Source organism: Pristis pectinata, chromosome 19, assembly GCF_009764475.1.
Source record: "Pristis pectinata isolate sPriPec2 chromosome 19, sPriPec2.1.pri, whole genome shotgun sequence".
NCBI lineage: Eukaryota > Metazoa > Chordata > Chondrichthyes > Rhinopristiformes > Pristidae > Pristis > Pristis pectinata.
In genome coordinates this window covers 31,761,182-31,780,438 of record NC_067423.1, presented here as the reverse complement: position 1 = coordinate 31,780,438, position 19,257 = coordinate 31,761,182, and the positions used below count along the sequence as shown (strand labels likewise).

Genomic DNA, 19,257 nt, shown 5'->3' with positions numbered 1-19,257 from the left:
AGGTTCCTTTAATGCACGTTGGAATTACAGAAAGTTTATATTGTGGAAGGAAGCCGTTCAACCCATTATGTCCATGACCATTGAAAAAGAGCTGCCCAACTTTTAGGTCTGTAATCATGCAGTTTAAGCACACAGCCAAGTACTTTTTAAATGCATTGAGAATTTCCATCTTTAGTACTCATTGAGGGACTGTATTCCAAATCACTGTCATCCCTGGAATAAAAAAAAAGTTCCTCATCCCCATACTTCAAACCTACCATTTATTGCAAGAACATGGTTCCTGGTTTTTGATCTCTCTCTCTCTTATGGGATATATATCTTTCCTATTTGCTCTGGGCTCCTTGTATATCTCCATGAAAAATACTCCTCAGCTTTGAAAAGCAAAATCTGCAAGTGCTGGAAATCTGGGGAAAACAAAAACACAGAAATTGGCAGGTCAGGCAGCATCTGTGAAAACAGTAAATAAGTTTGTTTTGATTACTTTCTATAAGATCAAGGAAAACTTAGAAAATAAGCTTATTTTAAGTTGCAGAGAAGTGGGAGAGGTGAAGAGAACAAAAGGAATTACAATGATATCATGGAGGCATCTTTCCTGGAATGTAGTGTCCAGAACTGCATGTACTTCTCAAACTGTGGTCCAACTAGTGTTTTTTCCCATGTAGCATAACCTCTGTGCTTTTATAATCTATGCCTCTATTAACAAAGCATTCCTTGTGCCTTTTTAACTATTGATCTTCACATATGTATTTAAGGATCTGTGAAAGTACATTCCAACACCCATTTGTTCCTGCACGCCATTCAATGTCCCCATTTACATTAAATTCCTTTGCTGCACCTCCCCAGATGTATTGCCTCACAGTTTATTCGATTAAATTTTATTTTCCTCTTCTGCTCAATTGACCAAACCATTCAAGTCTTCATACAACAAAAGCTTTCCTGCTGACTGTTAACACTGCAGTGATTTTTTTCGATTATTTGCAAACCTCTCTGTTACATTGCTTACCTTTTTAAGTCTAAATCATTAATATATGTGACAAAAAGCCATTTTGTAATGAAAGAACTTTGAGGATTCTAATCTTATCCAGATTGCCGTATAACCAGTCACATTTGGATTTGAACGCAATCCAATGGTTAAAAATGGTTGAACACAGCACAATGGTTAAAAAAATAATTGAATACAAAGCAAAATTATGTTTAAAATTCATCAAATTGTTGGTTCCACTGTGATCACAACATGATTTTGTTTCTGTTGCATTAAAAACAATCAGGGTACATTCTGCTGGGACAGATTGTGGATCACATTGATTCCCTGCTGGAAGAGTGGTTTCCAGGCCTATTGGAGACTGATATAAATGGTGAAGGAGGGACTCTTTTGAAGAAATATGCCATGTACAGCTTTGAAAATGGTCAAGAATGCCAGCAGATTCTACTGGATGACTTGCTAGATGTGGCAGAAAAAGGTATTGATTTCTAGGTGACATTTGAATTGTGACAAGTGGGTCAATTATAGATCTTTCAATATGAACTTGCTTTATGCTTGGAGTTAACTTTGTGAATTTCTTTCCTTAGCTGAAGTAACTACTGATTGTAGTTATGCAAGTAGTTCACAATGGTGCATTACAATGATGTATTTTGGCACAGCCATTCTAATTGTAGTAATTTACTGACAATTTGGGAAATAACTGTGATCCAGCATCTGTAGTCCCTTGTGTCTCCATCTTGATGTTATCTGAGCTGGTTTTTGCACCAATGTGATGAGGCAAACTGTTCAGTGGTATTTGTAAAATATAAAAAGCAATTCAATTATTCCTACTTTATGTACTGTTCTGTTTTGGTGATCTTCTATAATGATGCCAGCAACAAATAAATCCCTTTTAAAATGTAATTATGCATCAAGCAATAAAGTGATCTGATATTTCTTTCTGTGCACTGAGTTCCTCCTCCTGTGAGTCACTGAGTTCCTCCTCCTGTGAGTCACATTGAAATTAAAATAGAAAACACTGAAAATCAAAAATCTATGAAGGTCCTACTAGAGAATAACCAACCAATCTATTTTTGTTATTATCTATGTTCTTGGTTGGTTGTCATCTCATAAGACCCAGCTTGTTGGAAGTTCTCACATCAGTTGGGAAATAGAAGCCAAATTTGGGTAGAGAAGTAATTGATTCTGGGATTTCAAATATCTAAAATACTAAAAGTTCTCAAGGAGGTCACTAAAGCCGTAAGGAATTCTAGAGTTGAAAGGTAGGGAAATTATGCTAAATTCTTTGTGTCTTCACTGGGCGCATGTGAGGGACTGTAGCAGCCTAATTGGCAATTGTGGGAATAATTACTGCACTTCATATCCTTTCTGTTTGAAAGGTGACTCCCACCTCCTTTGAAATTGGATCACTTACTGATCTCTCACCATGTTGCTGGGAGCTTAATCTCTCTGTCTGTGTGTTGCTGGGTGGGCGACCTCCTGATTCTGGAGAACCAGGCTGTGTGAAGAATTTTTGGTGAAGTGACTGAGTGAGATCTGGAGATGTGATGGGAGATCTCTGGCTCTGGAACTTGGGAGGATGCTGTGCATGGTGGCTGGAGAGGGGTATATGAAGGTGGTGAGAATCCCAGGGAAGGAAGCAGAATATCACAAGTCAGTTTAAACCTATTTGAGAATAAAGTACCGCGGATTAATTATTTAATTTGTGCTTTTGCTGGATCAAATCCAACCCATGCTTGCTACTTTATTATTTTTGATATTGATTGCATATCATCGTGAAAACTTGTCTTAGCTCCATGCAGCTTTAGATTTAAATCAAAATAACACAAAATTCTCCTTCCTCAAAAGAGAAATGAGTTCCTCTAGATAGATACAGGTCAAATGAAATGCCAAATATGAAGATGGTCATATATTTTCATTACAGATACTAGTTTTTGCATGACAAATCTCTGTAATCTGCTGAGTGAACTTGTCAATTGATTTGAAATAATAGCTTAAGCAAATGTAAGATGAATGGGCAAGGACCATTTAATATTTTGTTCAGGTGCAGTCACTATATACAATGTAGTGAGTGATTGCTACTATTTTAATAGAGTTCATTTGTATTGATTTGTGCTTATTGTATACCTCTGACATCTTTGATCAGATAGTTAACAGTGGTAAGCTATCAGAAGGCCATGTTGAGTTTGGGGGCAGAGGTTAAGATCTGTGCCAAAGGCCAAGTCTTTACTCTTTATTTCTTGTATACAGTGTGTTACCTTGCTGAGCTCTCCTTTTTGAACAGTGGGTAGGCTCCTTCGGCAATGAGTTCAGGCAGCAGGGAAGATCAGGACAATCTAGCCCAATATCTGCTAAAGGAATTCTGATATGTTTGTCAGGTTGATTTTGTTTTCACTTTTAAAAGACATTTGGTAGAGTTACATTAGGGGTTTGTCAGCAAAATTGTAGTTCAGTGAATAATTAGGGCAGTAGCAGCACATTTAAGAAATTGGCTCCACACAAAAAAATAGCTCCAGTGAATGATTGCTGATTGGACTGGATGAAGAGGAGCAATGGTGTCCCCCAGTGGTCAGCACTGGGACTACTGTTTTATTGATAAATTTAATGCTTTGGATTTGTTCAGAGGAAAATCTCAAAATTTTCAGGTGATACAAAACTTGGTTGTGAACAATCAGGTGGACAACAATAGACTTCACATGGATAATGAAGCTTAATATACTTGAGATATGACTTGCATGACAGCACCCTGGGATGGAGAGACTTGTAATTGTTATGGCAAGATATCTCAACTTGATGTTTCCATGACTTCTCCAAAGATGTCTCTGGTTTCGTCACATTGAAGCAAATGTGGAATTGTCATAGGAAGGATGTAAAGGTCTTGGAAAAAGAAAAGAATGTATTATTATAATGATTCCTGGGTTGAAGAACTGTTGTTGTGGTGAAAGAATGAAGCTGGGGTTTCTCTCTCAAAGCAGAGAGAGGATGTATGAGGGAGAGTTTAAAACGATGAGGGGGACTGTACAGAGAGAATATGTTCCTGTTGGTGGAGGGGTAGAGAACCAGAAGACATAGATTAGAGATGAGCAAAAGAACCAGAAGTGAAATGAGGTGACAGTCTTTACCACAGAGGATACAAGTAATACCCGGGAAGTTGTTCTCAACAAATTGTTGGAGTTGCAGGCAAATATCTCCAGGTTATGATGGATTTCAGTGTAGGGTCTGAAAAGAAGTGCCAGTAATTTCAAGAATTCTCTAAATTCGTGGAAGGTCCATTAGATTGGAAAACAGTGCATGTAACTTTTTTTTTAAAAACAGAAAGGAATCAGAAAACAGGTAGCTATGGGCCAGATTGCTTGGCATCTGTTGTATGGGAAGTTAAATAAATACAGCAGGGCACTCTGGGGGTGGGGGGGGGGGGGGGGGTTGGTGGTGGAAACAAGGTAATCGGTCAAAGTCGGTCTTGTTTTGTGAAAGGTAAATCATGGTTGACCAATTTATTGGAGTTCTTTAAAGAACTAATAGGTGCTGTGAGAAAGGAAAACCAGTAGATAGTTGGTTTTTCAAGAATTTTTAAATTTTAATTTTATTTTACAACGTGGTAACAGGCCCTTCCGGCCCAACGAGTCCACGCTGCCCATTTTAAACCCAAATTAACCTACCCATACATCTTTGCAATGTGGGAGGAAACTGGAGCACCCGGAGGAAACCCACGCAGACACGGGAGAACGTACAAACTCCTTACAGACAGTGACGGGAATCGAACCCCGATCACTGGCACTGTAATAGCATTGAACTAACCATTACACTACTGTGCCATCAAAGCTTATTGCGGAAAATAAAAGTTCAAGGTATCAGGGGGAGCTTATTGGCATGCAAAAAAATTGGCTGGCCAACAGAAAACAAAGTCTTTTCTGATTGGCAAGATGTAATGAATGGTGTGTCACAGGAATTGGTGCCAGGAGCTCAACTTTTTATATCTTAAATTAATGACTTGGGTGAAGGCCCCTAAGATGTGCTTCTGCATTTGCTGATGACACACAGAAAGATACGTAACCAAGATGTGAAAGTTTAAGTGAATGGGTAAACATCTGACAAATGGAGTTGAATGTGAGAAAGCATAACATTTTGGCAGGAAAACAAAATGAAGCATATTGTTTTAAAATTCTAAGAAATTAAGTAATGGTTGTTTGCCCTGACTTCTTGTTGCTTCTTCAGGCATACTTCAGGGAACTAACATTTCATCCATAAACAGAATGAAACTGCGACACAAACAAACCATTGATGGACCTTAATGAACTAAGAACCGAATAACTGAGAACCAAGAGATCAGCTTAGCAGAGTGGTCCTCCCACGTAGATTTGTGAATAGTATTGGAGAAGAGGCAGTCACATGAGGATAGTGAGGAGAAGCTCACTATCACATAATGAGGAGAAGATTCCATTATTATGCCTATCCTTAACCACGGTAGCACTTGGTAATAGTATGGAACACAAGGCTGATATGCTAACCCTACTCCAACCTCTTTCAAACTCCCCACCATTATATTTATGCACACTTGACCAATTCAGGTAATTCACCTGTGAATTTAAGAAATATTTGGGCACAATATCTGGCACTTAAATAGTATCATAAAGTCTAATTCACTTCTAAGTAGCTTTGACCTAAGATTGGAGTTGGCTTTTAAATGCCATGACTAAACTGCAGTACATTTATCAATCTTTGGCATTGATTGTTAAATGTACTGCAGTTTAAATATGGATTGTTTAAATGAAAACAAAACCATTTTTGATTCATTTGTGTAGGTATTTTCTTACAAATTACTGGAATATCTATTTCGAATTATACCCTGGCAAGAGTTAATGAAGGTGACAAAGAATGCAGGTGCTTTTTAAACCAACAATTCGACTATTTTCAAAATGACTCTGCTTTCTTTTCTACAGGAGATTTTTTGATTTGTCCCACTGATAGAAGCAACAAAGTTTCAATTTCTCAAATTGCCCCAGACATTGTCCTGGTTGATTTACCACAGAATATTCTACTGGATATTAACCAGCTTGAACTTGAACAATCATCTGATTTTCTGTTGGGTAAGGCTTAATTGTTGTAATTTTATTCTTTTCAATATACTGTTCTGCAAGTCATATTGAAGATAAAAATCTGGGTTTAATATGGGGTATACTAATATTAAGATCTTTTTGAAAATGTTAGCTCAACAAATTAACTAGCCTCTGCTGCTTTGACAGCTTTTGCAATAAGCTGATCCAATGGTTAAATTTGTTTGAAAAAAATGTTTCCAAAAAATGGAGAAGTTTCTAATCTATTGAGACATTTACCCCTCAATGTATCGTCTTTTCAAATGCCTTATCTATCTGGGAATTGTAATCATTTGATTATTAAATCCCATTAAAACACTGATTTGAAAAGTTTACCAGCTTCCTCAGTGAAATGCCAGTCAGTGTTTTTGTTTTCTTTTGAAGGTGATGGAGGGTTTGGATCTGTATACTATGCAACTTACAGACAAAAAGAAGTGGCTGTTAAAATATTTAACAAGCATGTTTCACAGATGTTTCTACATCGCCTTTTGAGACAAGTATGTAAATAAAAGCATGTTTTTAAATACGAGCAGTTATGTCACAGATGTAACTCCATTGCCTTTTGAGACAAGTACATGGCAAAAACGTGTTTCAAGCTACTGCATAGAGAAAGATATTGTAGGTGCAGTACTTTTCTATGGTTAAAATTACTAACATTGATTAACTCTTAATGTTCATGTTTTGATTCTGGAGATGATCATTTATCTGCAGTATGCCCATGTGATTATCGACACAATATTTAGAATTTGTCGACTTTCCCAAACCTTGAGGTCTCCCGCATATTGGTTCTGATACCGTGCTGGAAATCCTAGCAGAACTGCTTCGGAACACTGATTAGATATATTACTTCTCAAAAAAAAATAGGGATTACAGTGTTATGTGTAAATATTTACATATCTTTGAAGCATGTGATTATCAATTATTGAGGATTAAGCATGGAGAGGAAAAGTGTTTATGCAGCACATCATATTTGATTGGAGTCGTAAGGTGTTTGCTGACTTGGTCTTCAATTCCTTATAAACTGGGCGCACTCATAGAGTCATTGCACATCACTGTATTGACAATTTTCAACTTCGTGCAGAAGAATTAATTTTTGCATGTAACCAAAAACCAGTATTGATGATTAAAAGAGAAAGATTTATCCCTTTTTAACTGATTGTGTAGCTGTAATTCACCCTATCTGCCTGCAATGGATATTAACTATAACAAATTTGGAATCTCATCTCTTCCATTTTTAATTGTTAGGAAATTATAAAAACAATATTATTTTTGCTTTGTTCATCTTCCCTTTACTTTCCCTATTTTCCCCCTTCCCTTAATCTAACCTTTCTCCTTTTTTTCCTTTCCTTCTATCTGCTTGTCTTAATGTATCTGATATGACATTAAGTTCACCATTCTAATCCACACTTAATGGCTAGAACTCTGAAGTCTCAGAATCCTTCTGATTGATTGAAGAGATGCATAGTGGCTTGTTCTTTTTTACTCAGCTCCCAGATGGCCTATAGAGGGAGCCATACTACTTCATAGCAGAATCTTGTGAAATCCCAGGTCCAAGGCTCTTATAAATGAATGTGTTAGCTTCTGCAAACTCTGGGCAATTATTCTGTACCTTTTGGATTGACAAAAGTGATGAGTGTTGATAGCTATTTGGTTATCCCGATCAGTATCGGTGATAAGGTATTACCCAATTAAGCAGGGTTCCACTCGTTTAGCATCTAAGACAAAACTAAAAAGTGCATGCTCCAGTTTCCCAACTTTCATCATACAACAACAACAATTTATTTCTGTAACCAACAAATAATTCTGGATATTTTTAATAATTTTTGCACTTTCAAGATTACATTACTCTAAGTGGGCATATTTTTTAAAAGGCTTTATTGTAAAAATTCTATTTTGTAATAAGGAAACTGTACCATGTTTCTTCTTTTAAATGTATGCATGAGTATTTTCTAAATCAAAATTGTAAAGAAACATTTTGTTCTAAAATGCTGCTTATTATGCTGGTTTTAGCCAGTCTATATATTCAATAAATTCCATTGAGTTTGAGTGGAACCTTGAAAAACAGACCCTTTCAAACCTGAAGCGATTTGCGTTCCGTCACCACCTCATTTGTATTTAAACCGGAAGCTCTATCTCTCTTATCTGCAGTAACTAATATGTATATTCAATTGTATAATATTCAGGAACTTGCAGTTCTTACTCAATTGCTTCATCCAAGTTTGATTTCACTATTTGCGGCTACCTTTCGGCCTCGGATGTTGGTAATGGAATTGGCACCCAAGGGGTCCCTCGATCTCTTACTTAACCATGAGAAAGAACAACTTAATCGAAAACTTCAACATCGGATAGCTCTACATGTGGCTGATGGCTTAAGGTATCTTTAACTCAGTACAATAACAATAGATTTTGGACAAAAAAAATCCAAACTCTTAATTGCAGTGCTCGATACTATTTTGTCAACATAAGGCATTTATTGTTATCTTCAGCTATGATGCACAGTTGTTGTAAATTGTCATGTATTATTCATAATATAAGCAGAAAAAGATGAAAAATAAAATCATTGAGCTGGTTTAGACTATTTATTTACCTGTCAGACAGAAAAAGATCTCTCTTTGAGCCAAAGCCTATCTATAGGGGGGAGAAAAGCAAATCCATGAATAAATATAAAAATCTTATCTGTAAAAGTTATCTTGAGTTGCAGTTGTAATTCTTGCTCTGCCCAAAATGGTCCAGAATGCATTTGGGTAATGATCTTGAACAATAGACTATAAAAACAGAAAATGCTGGAAACATTCAGCAGGTTAAGCTGCATTTGAGGAAAGAAAAACAAGAGTGAACATTTCAGGAGAAAGACCCTCTCTCAGAACTGGGAAAGAGAGAAAACAAATTAATTTTAAGTTGCACAGAAGATTGTAACTTAAAACTAACTTGTTTTCTCCTGTTCCCAGTCCTGGCAAAAAGTCCTCAACCTGAAATATTAACTTGTTCTCTTTCCACAGATTCTGCCCAACTTGGTAAACATTTCCTGCATTTTCTCTTTTTATTTCAGATTTTTTATTTGCAGGGTTTTTTTATTTCCATTTACCTAAACTAAGATTTTCTTCCCAAAATCTTTGCCTTATTTTCCAGACATTTTCACAAGCTTGTTATCAATATACTTTCAAAAGCTTTCCTAAAACATTGAATCTTGAGTAGGCTTCTAATTTTCCTGTTTTCTGCTTCTGTTTTTCCATACTTGGAGTATTTTGGAAAGTTGTTAAGATATGAAAGTAATCTTCAGTAACAACTGTCGTGTTAGAGGAGAGGTAGTTGCTAAGTAGATTCTACTGGTGTCCCTCTTCTTCAGCAGCCCCTCAGGACTGAGGATGCATCATGAGGCCAATCTACAATCTGTAGATTTTATCACTGAGTGGGTGCTGGAGGTGATTGATGGGCAGATGAGAGGGTAGTTTGGCTGGTATTATGATCCTTCTACAGCATTTTTTTTCAAGAAAGCTTTTGGAATATTTTTCTCTGTCCACCTGGTAACTTCCCCTGGTGATATAATTCAGATTAAATTGTTTTAAATTGTCCAATTCAGGAGTCTGGGTAATGCAGTAAAACAAAAATGTGGTCTGCCCAACAGAGTGGTCTTACTCCTGTAGATTACTCCTGAAGATGTTCTCACATTTCTTCATTTTTTTAAAAAAAAGTGATTATATAAAAAGAAACTAGTTAACTTTGAGTTTTTGTGTTATTTTTAAAATGTTTGCAATGTTGTATATGAATAAATGGTTTAAAGTGATTATATGTCTTGGATTAGTCTAACTGATCATGGGTCAAATTATTACACCCCGCCCCACCCCCCAAGTTAATCCTTGAATTTAGGAGTGCACTGAAGAGCATAGTTTACACTGTAAATTGCAAATGGTACTAAATTTAAAATAAATACACCAGAATAACACCCTTAAAAACAAAAACTGATGGCCCATTATGATTTGCATTCTTAAATATTAAACTAAGGGTCAGTTGATGAATGTAAATCCAGTTTTTTTCTTGTAATGTGTGACTGCATTTGAATCTACTAGTTTGCCTGCTTTTGTTTTAAACCTCTTTCAGGAATGATTTTTTTTATAAAATGTTCAGTTTGGTTGCTTTTACTTGTGTTAATTTTTTTAACAGATACCTACATTCTTCAATGATAATATATCGAGATATGAAGCCTCATAATGTGCTACTGTTCAGCTTGAACCCTAATTCTGCTATAATTGCCAAAATTGCTGATTATGGCATTGCTCAATATTGCTGTAGAATGGGAATCAAGAACTCTGAGGGGACACCAGGTAAAATATTACCTTTTTTAAAGTAAAATTCACTGACATACCTTTTGTAATAAAATAATTCACTCTTTTTATTTAGTTCTGATGTTTCTGTGCTTTTAAAAGGCCATTCGGTTATACCTCTACCCAAACTTGGAGATTTCTCTGTTGGATTATTATGGAATAATTTGTATAGAGAGGTTATTGAAAAGGGACAGATAAAGACCAGATATTTTTCCTTCCCAACCTTGTCCCATTCTGGTTTTGCTTGACACTCAATACCTTTTGCCTCCAACTTGTCTTTTGAGGATAGGTTGAGTGAGCTAAAGCTTTTCTCTTTGGAGAGAAGGATGAGATTGACTTGATAGAGGTGTACAGGATGATAAGAGGCATAGATGGAGTGGACAGTCAGAGACTTTTTCCCAGGGTGAAAATGGCTAACACAAGGGGGCATAATTTTAAGGTGATTTGGAGGAAGGTATTAGGGAGATGTCAGAGGTAAGTTGTTATTTTACACAGAGTGGTGGGTGCATTGGAACACATTGCCGGCAGAGGTGGTGGAGGCAAATACATTTGGGACATGTAAGAGACTCTTAGATAGGCACATGAATGATAGAAAAATGGAGAACTGTGTGGGAGGGAAGGGTTAGACTGATCTTAGAGCAGGATAAAATGTCAGCACAACATCGTGGGCCAAAGGGCCCACTGTACTGTGCTGTAATGTTCTATGTTCTAACTTCCCCTGTAACCATGCAGCCTCCAACATAGGGGTAAAAGAAACAGCACCATTTAGATAAAACAGCTAAAACTTTATTTTCAACTCTTTACCAAATACAGTGAATGGATGATCAAACCTTACAGATCCAACCAATTTGTATGTATAGTAATGCTTTCTAATCTTGGGAACCTGTCCAGCTATTTGAAGATTTGCATTGTTTGCACATGTTGAAGTTTTATTCCAGACATGAGTGACCATGCAAGAAAGATGCCTTTAAAAGTAGCACAATTTGATTGGATGTTTAATAAAATTAGATCACTTGGGTGTTTAGTGCATGACTGTAACACTATTTCATTACTTTTTCCATTTATTTTGATCCATACTTAGAAAATAATCCCCATCCCTCTTACTTGTTTTTCCAATCTGTTAACAACTAGTGCTCAATTAGAGCCCATTCTTGTGCTGTGCATTTTGCATACATTGCACTATATTGGAAATGGCCCAACTCTTACAGCAGTGGATGGTGAGTTTTGCGTAATCTACTTAAAAAGACAATGAAGAGTGAGCCATTGAATGTGTGCTATGGTTATATTTAATGAAATAAAAGAAAAACATAGAATTAATTGAGATGTTACGAAGAAGCTAGACAGCTATGTGGGAAGTCAATATAACAGTTATGGCAAAAAGTGGAAACTGGAAATGAAAAGAAAATGATAGCATGGTTATTGATCAAATGAATTTCTACTTTTGCTCAACGTGATTTGTAGAAGTAATAGATATTATTATGGTATTTTGATTGGAAGTGCTTTTGCATGTTTATAATTATTTTGTACCAGGGTTTCGAGCACCAGAAATTGCAAAAGGAAATGTCATCTACAATCACCAGGCTGATGTATATTCCTTTGGATTACTTTTATATGATATCATTACGAATGGTAAAAGAATCTCTGATGGAATGAAGTTTCCAAATGATTTTGATGAGATGGCAGTTCAGGGAAGATTGCCAGGTAACTTTTTTTTCTTTAAAACCAATGAATGAGAAAAGGATTAGTGCAATTTCTAATAAAATATATTCTGATTCATTTTGTCTTCACACCAGTGCTTTCTACTGAAAATGTTACCTAGTCTACACCTTAGTCTAAGTATATGGAATGTGACTGAATTCACTTTGTCTTCCTCTACTGTGAAACTATTGTGTGGCACTGGACAGCATTGTCCTGCATCTGGCCTGATTGTCTGCTACCCACCCACATGTATTTTCTCTGGATGCAGAGGATGACCCTCTGAATACAATGACATCTGCAAGGCAGAACTGGTTCAGAGTAGCAAAGTCCTGAAGTCCAGACCCACTGGAACACCCAGACAGCTTTTGAGAGCTTTCTTACTTTTAAAGGTTTTTGAGCAGTTTTAATTGTCTCCATTAGCCATGGACATTTAAAAACTTTTCAAATAGATTCAAATAATTAACAAAACAATGGTAAAATCAGCATGCAGAATTGGGGGGAGAAAAGCTTCAGCTCCCATTCACCAATAAATTTATTTTGAGATCAGCATTACAGTGTTTTTGATTATTGACAACCACCATGATTACATGTGTTTTGGCTTTCTGTGATATTGAATCTTTGTGATGCAAATGAACCATTTTAAAAAAAACTACACTTAATTTATAATGACACTTTGATAGTTTTGTTTCTAACCTTTAAAAGGTAATGGGATTTTCACATCTGCTCTTTTGTGAACAATGTGGTTGAATTTCAGTTTCCACACCATATGAGAATATGCAGTTTAATTGGGTGGAATAGTATTCTTTAATTGTGTATTTTTGTACATGAATTGAAATATTGAGAATCAGGGAACATTTGTACAATGTTTTCTGTGTGATGAAATTACAATTCTCATACTAATTAAAACGATTTATTTTGGTGGGTTTTGTTTGATGGATTGGTGCTTGCTACTGTTGTAGAATCCAGCGATGTAGAATTTGTAATAGCAGTACATTTTCAAGTCTTTAGTTACATTAGCATGCTGCTGCATACTATTGTGTTGCCTTTTAATCAGTGTTCAAATCCTTTTTAGATCCAGTCAAAGAATTAAGCTGTTCACCGTGGCCTGGTATGCAGAATTTAATTGATCATTGTCTGAAACAAAATGCCGAGGACAGGCCTACAGCTTCTCAGGTATGGTTGAAACCCAAGCATAAAAAAAATCAATATAATAATGTATAATGGTCAGCAATTGGAAGTCAAATGACATTTTTCTGGTATAGGTAAAGTGAACCGCATATTACATGAATTTATCTACATCTGATGCAAAAGCAATTATCCTGAGAATATTGGTTGAAAAAGTCAATTTATAGCTGTTGGAATTGTACTATGAATTGGACTCCCAGTTACTTTAGTACATGAGCATGGTCTTGGTACTTCCTACATTCTTGGTAAGTCAGCAGGTATTGATTAAGCATGATAGTACTTGGGATGGAATGGGTTAAATGTTCAAAATAGCGTCTTCTGACTTGGGGCATTGTGCTTTGAGAGGCTGGTCCTGGCACGCATCAACTGCAGCCTACCAGACAACCTGGACCCATTGCAATTCGCCTATCGCTGAAACAGGTTTACAGCGGATGCCAGCTCCCTGGCCCTTCACTCAGCTCTGGAGCATCTGGACAGTAAAGACACTTACATTAGACTATTGTTTATCGACTACAGCTCTGCCTTCAATACAATAATACCAAGCAAGCTTGTCACCAAATTCCGAGACCTAGGACTCAACATCTCCCTCTGTAACTGGATCCTTGGCTTTCTAACAAACAGACCTCAATCAGTGAGGATAGGCAGCAATTCCTCCAGCACGATTATTTTCAACACTGGTGCACCTCAAGGCTGCATCCTCAGCCCTCTACTCCCTATACACTCATGAGTGTGTGGCCAGATTCTGCTCTAACTCCATCTACAACTTTGCAGATGATACCACCATTGTAGGCCGTATCTCAAACAGTGATGAGTCGGAGTACAGGAGGGAGATAGGGAGCTCAGTGGAATGGTGTCATGACAACAACCTTGCCCTCAATGATAACAAAACAAAAGAGCTGGTCATTGACTTCAGGAAAGGGGGCGGTGTACATGCACCTGTCTACATCAATGGTGCTGAGGTCGAGAGGGTTGAGAGCTTCAAGTTCCTGGGAGTGAACATCACCAACAACCTGTCCTGGACAAACCACGTGGATGCCATGGCCAAGAAAGCTCACCAGCGCCTCTACTTCCTCAGGAGGCCAAAGAAATTTGGTTTGTCCCCTTTGACTTTCACCAACTTTTACCGATGCACCACAGAAAGCATCCTATCAGGATGTATCACGGCGTGGTATGGCAACTGCTCTGCCCAAGACCGCAAGAAGCTGCAGAGAGTTGTGGACACAGCCCAGCGCATTACGTACACCAGTCTCCCCTTCTTGGACTCTGTCTTTACCTCTCATTGTCTTGGTGTAGCAGCCAGCATAATCAAAGACCCCACCCACCCGGGACATTCTCATTTCTCTCCTCTTCCATCAGGTAGAAGATACAGGAGCCTGAGGGCACTTACCACCAGACCTAAGGACAGCTTCTACCCCACAGTGATAAGACTATTGAACAGTTCCCTTATACAATGAGATGGACTACGACCTCACGATCTACCTTCTTGTGACCTTGCACCTTATTGCACTGCAGTTTCTCTGCAGCTGTGACACTTTACTCTGTACTGTTATTGTTTTTACCTGTACTACATCAATGCAGTCTGTACTAACTTAATGTAACTGCACTGTGTAATGAATTGACTTGTAAGATCGGTTTGTAAGACAAGTTTTTCACTGTACCTCGGTACAAGTGACAATAATAAACCAATACCAGTAGTAAATTGTGTAGTCCAGTAGTGAGAACTGGGGGCGGGGGTGGAATATGATTTAGCTTTAAAACACTGTAGTTATTTAAACAGAATGAAATCCATAAAGATTCACATTTCTAAAGACAAGTTATGACACTTCCTTAGACACTACCACCAAACTCAGACATTTTATTCAATCTTATTGACATATCTTGAACTTCATTACATTTCAAATTTTCAGATAATTTTTTTGGTCTCTGACATCCCTTTGCTGCACATCCTACAGTAGCCTTTTCAATTTCCTCAATGGGTAGAAAAGCCAACAATATTTTGTTTCTGCTTCTATGACCAACTACTATCATCAAAGAAACTGATTTACTTTATTTTGTACTTGTCATTATTTACAGCATACAGAATTACAAGCACCTTAAGCATAATATTTGCATGAAAATTACAGCTGACAGCTGGAAAAAATACAATGGAAATAGATGGATATACGGTGGGGAGGGGAAATGATATGCCAAAAAGGATTTTGAGAGTGTTTGTTAGAAACAGAGCCAAAAAGATTAGATTAATGCTCTGTATTCTTGCACATTTTTTCTTGCAGGTGTACGAGAGCCTGAACTCTGTGAAACTACTTTGTTTGATGAGAATAATAACAGTACCCAGTAATCTTGCAGCAGAATGCATGGTAGCTACCAACCCAATTTCCAGAAAACCTAGTGTTTGGATTGGCAGTGGAAAAAGAGATAAAGCACAACTTTCATCTTTGGAGCTAGATGCTGAAGGCCAGACTCTTATGGTATGTGTACAGGTGAAAATCTATTGCTTCACTTGCATCTCCAAAAATTGTCCTGCTTAGTGGGGAAATGATATCCCCAGTATGAAAACATTTTCTCCTAAGTTAAAAAGACAATAATTATGCAATTGTTTTATTGCACTTGACTTTCTCAGTTTTTTGAAAAATTGAACTTTCCTCCCTGTGAGTTTCCTGTCTTTCTATCTGTTCAATATTACAAAAAGCAAGTTTGTAACTTGTTTCAAATAGCCTTGAAAGTCAGTCAGATTACATTCAAAGCCATATGCGCAAAAGGTGTTGTGAATGTACCCTGGCTATAACAACTAAATTGGTGGGGGTCTCCAGCTCAGAGTTGGTTTTGGGAAATTTCGGTTTCTTTCATTCTTCACATAAGTGAATAAGCAGTCATCTGTGGGAGATTAAGATGTGTGGGAGTGGCAGGTTGTAGTCTGAGGACTTCACCTCAGATTGCTTGTATCAAACTTGTGCTAGAAAATGAGCCACAACTTGTTTTCTTCAACTTGCATTTGGATAAATTGAAGCTAGGAAGTCAACTAGGCAATGATAATGAGTAATGCTTTGACCATACCATTTATCAAGACAACTTCAGTCTTGCCAAACATTGAGCATATTCAAAATTTTACAGGACAAAAAATAACAAATTGTTTTTCATACCTGAAGCAGCAATTCAAGAGTATTTGTTTTGCTTTTGACATGGGGAAGGAGGAGACGGCAATCAATATTATATCACAGAAAGATGCCATTTGGCCCATAGAGTCCATGCTGGCTCCCAACAGAGCAATCCCATTGATCTCATTCTCTCTTGTTATTTCCCTGAAGCCCTGCAACTTCTCTCACATTTTATGAATGCTAACAGGTAATTTAGAGGAACAAATCAATGTCTTTGGAAAGTTGGGAGAATTTGATTTGAAGTCCAGAAAGCAACAAAGGGCCTAGACAGGATGAGGTGAGGCCGCAGTCAAATAGGTTGCCTGCCACTTGAATTCCTCACCTCTATCTGACCTGTCTCTCTGTGATCTCCTGCACAGTTACAATGAGATCCAATGCAAGCATGAAGAACGACTCCTCATCTTCCATCTGGGCACGTTGCAGCCTTCCACCCTCAACATCGAATTCTCCAACGTTAAGGAACTCACTTTTTCTTCCTATCTGTAACAGAACTGGCCACTTCTGCCAGGTAGCCATCTGTGATTTTGGCTCTGTTCTTCACTGTCCCGTTAATTTTGCCTGGCCTGGTGGGCATGTCGCACAGTCCTGCTATAAGCAACACACAATACAGAAAGCAGCATAATATGCCTCCAACTGCTGCAGGAAGCCAATTGGTCTCACTCTTTCTTCTACACAACCTTCTTTACTCCTGAAAACTATCTTGTTTTCTCTCTTGGTTCTGACAATGGGTTTTGGACCTGAAACATTAATTCTATTTCTCTTTCCACAGATGTGCCGAACCTGTTGAGTGTTTGCAGCATTTTCTATTTTTATTTCATGTGTTCACATGTTTTTCAAGCCCCTAAATTGCCCTTCTCCTATGCAACAACTTCCTCAAAGCCTTTGAGAGTTCCTTCAAATCTGATCTCTTGCACATCTCCAAATCTCATTGCACAGTTATCACTGGCCTTGTTTTCGGCTTATTTAGTCCTTGAATTATCTCCCTAAAACTTTCTACCATTCTGTCTCTTTCGCTTTAAGGTGCCTTTCAAAGCTTACCTTTGTCCAAGCTTGGTGTCAGAAGATTTTTGACTGAAAATTCTTTTGTTAAGCACCTTGGGAGTTTGCTATATTAAAGGCATTTTGTCCAACAGCCAAAGTTCAAGGAGCAGATATTTTTTGCAACTAAGTATGGGAAACACTGAAGGGGAAGACATTGTTTGCTGCAACTTCATTACGGAGATTGGAACACACAAGTGTGTGGTTGACCCAGAGATGAGCTTTGTCTGACTCCAACCCTTCCTCAGCTCATCAACTTGTTGACCTCAACTTTTTTTTAAAACTAAATAATCATGTATCAGAGACGTGGTTTGAGAATAAGGAATCCTTTTGGGACTGAGATGAGGAGAAATTTCTTGACATGTTTCAAAAATATATGACATTGTCTTGGTAGGTCTGCTAAATATTGTTGTTCTTAATTGGTGTGAATAAGTGTGGTAAATGAATAAGGGAAAGGAAAATTATACTATTACACAGCAAAATAACATTTTGGGAGAGGGAGAAATGATTAGCCACGAGGGAGAAGTGTAAATGTAACCAGGTTTGAAACAGCCAGGAAAATACAGATCAGAAAGAAGGGTTGCCATTTCAGTAAATGCTCCCTTATCTGCCTATCAAATTTGGCAAGAGCAGTTTCTGTCACATCACAATCTTTGAATTTCACTGTGAGCAGCATTCCACCATCAAGGATGTAATAAAAAAAATGCATGACCCCATGTGCAGACATAACTCATTGTGTTGAACTTTGAAATCTATTAAGCCATGCCAATTTGCCACTTGGGTAAGAAGGGTATTACTGCAAATGTTTTTCCAAATATTTCCTATTTAATTTAACAATGACTAAAAATGTGCCCTTTGGTTTGCTTACTCGAATCACCATTTAAAATGTTGCTTTTTGTGCATTCTTTTCCAGGATATCGAGGATAATTGCATATTGTGTCTAGCATTCATATGTGTGATTGGTGAACAAATTAACTGGGTTGTTGCTGGCACGCAGTCTGGACGTTTGTGGGTTGTCAGCGCAGAGGATGTGCAATCTATTCATCAACTCCGCAGGATGTCTGATTCCATTACTTGTTTGTTCTTCACCAATCATTCCGAGAATAGGTTGGTATGATTTGAAGCACTTGTGGAGCATTCTAAAAAACAGTCTTAACTATTTGTGATTTGTTTACAGTTCATCTTCCTATGTAGATGCTGTGTCTATGAAAATCTGGAGTATCAAAGCCAAAGAAATCAGCTCTTTTTAATCATGTGATACATGTCCTACAGTACACCAAGTGATGGATTGTTGTCTGAATGTTTATTAAATTTTGGATTTAGTTTGCTGAAACTTGTATGGGAATGGATAAACACCATCTATCTGAAGGAAATTGCAACTGAATCAGAATGTAATCCCTTGACTTATTTTTACAATTAAAATGTTAATGAGAAATCAAATTATGGTTTTGTCCTGTAAAATCATGATGAAATTAAAATGCTTATACTCGAACAAATGGGCATACCTGATAAAATGGCATGAAATAATTTTGATAAAAAATGCCTCATTTAAACTTTGTTAAAGAATGATTTAAATATGAACAGCAGCTATTTGCAATTTAATATATTGGGCATGCAAGTAATTGAGGTGGAAAAGGGCGAGATAAAAATGGGTTTTGTTTAGTCGTGATCTCTTATTTAATGACATCCACAGGAGCAGAGAAACCATTCTGAGTTTGAATGTTTGCACAATTCCATCCAGGGATCAAGGGATTTGTCCGATGCTCTGAGTGCTGAATAAGGAA

The 19,257-nt window shown here is 37.3% G+C and overlaps 1 protein-coding gene across 1 annotated transcript in view; it reads left to right on the top strand.

Moving 5' to 3' along the window:
- The window catches only part of lrrk2 (leucine-rich repeat kinase 2), a 125,930-nt gene that overhangs the window by 83,921 nt on the left and 22,752 nt on the right, over nt 1-19,257 (top strand). The window contains exons 37-45 of the mRNA XM_052033742.1: nt 1,269-1,460; nt 5,923-6,069; nt 6,460-6,572; nt 8,259-8,449; nt 10,237-10,397; nt 11,928-12,098; nt 13,168-13,268; nt 15,554-15,748; nt 18,387-18,580. Of these exons, the coding sequence (XP_051889702.1) occupies nt 1,269-1,460; nt 5,923-6,069; nt 6,460-6,572; nt 8,259-8,449; nt 10,237-10,397; nt 11,928-12,098; nt 13,168-13,268; nt 15,554-15,748; nt 18,387-18,580 (1,465 nt within the window). The remainder of the gene's footprint in view (nt 1-1,268; nt 1,461-5,922; nt 6,070-6,459; nt 6,573-8,258; nt 8,450-10,236; nt 10,398-11,927; nt 12,099-13,167; nt 13,269-15,553; nt 15,749-18,386; nt 18,581-19,257) is intronic.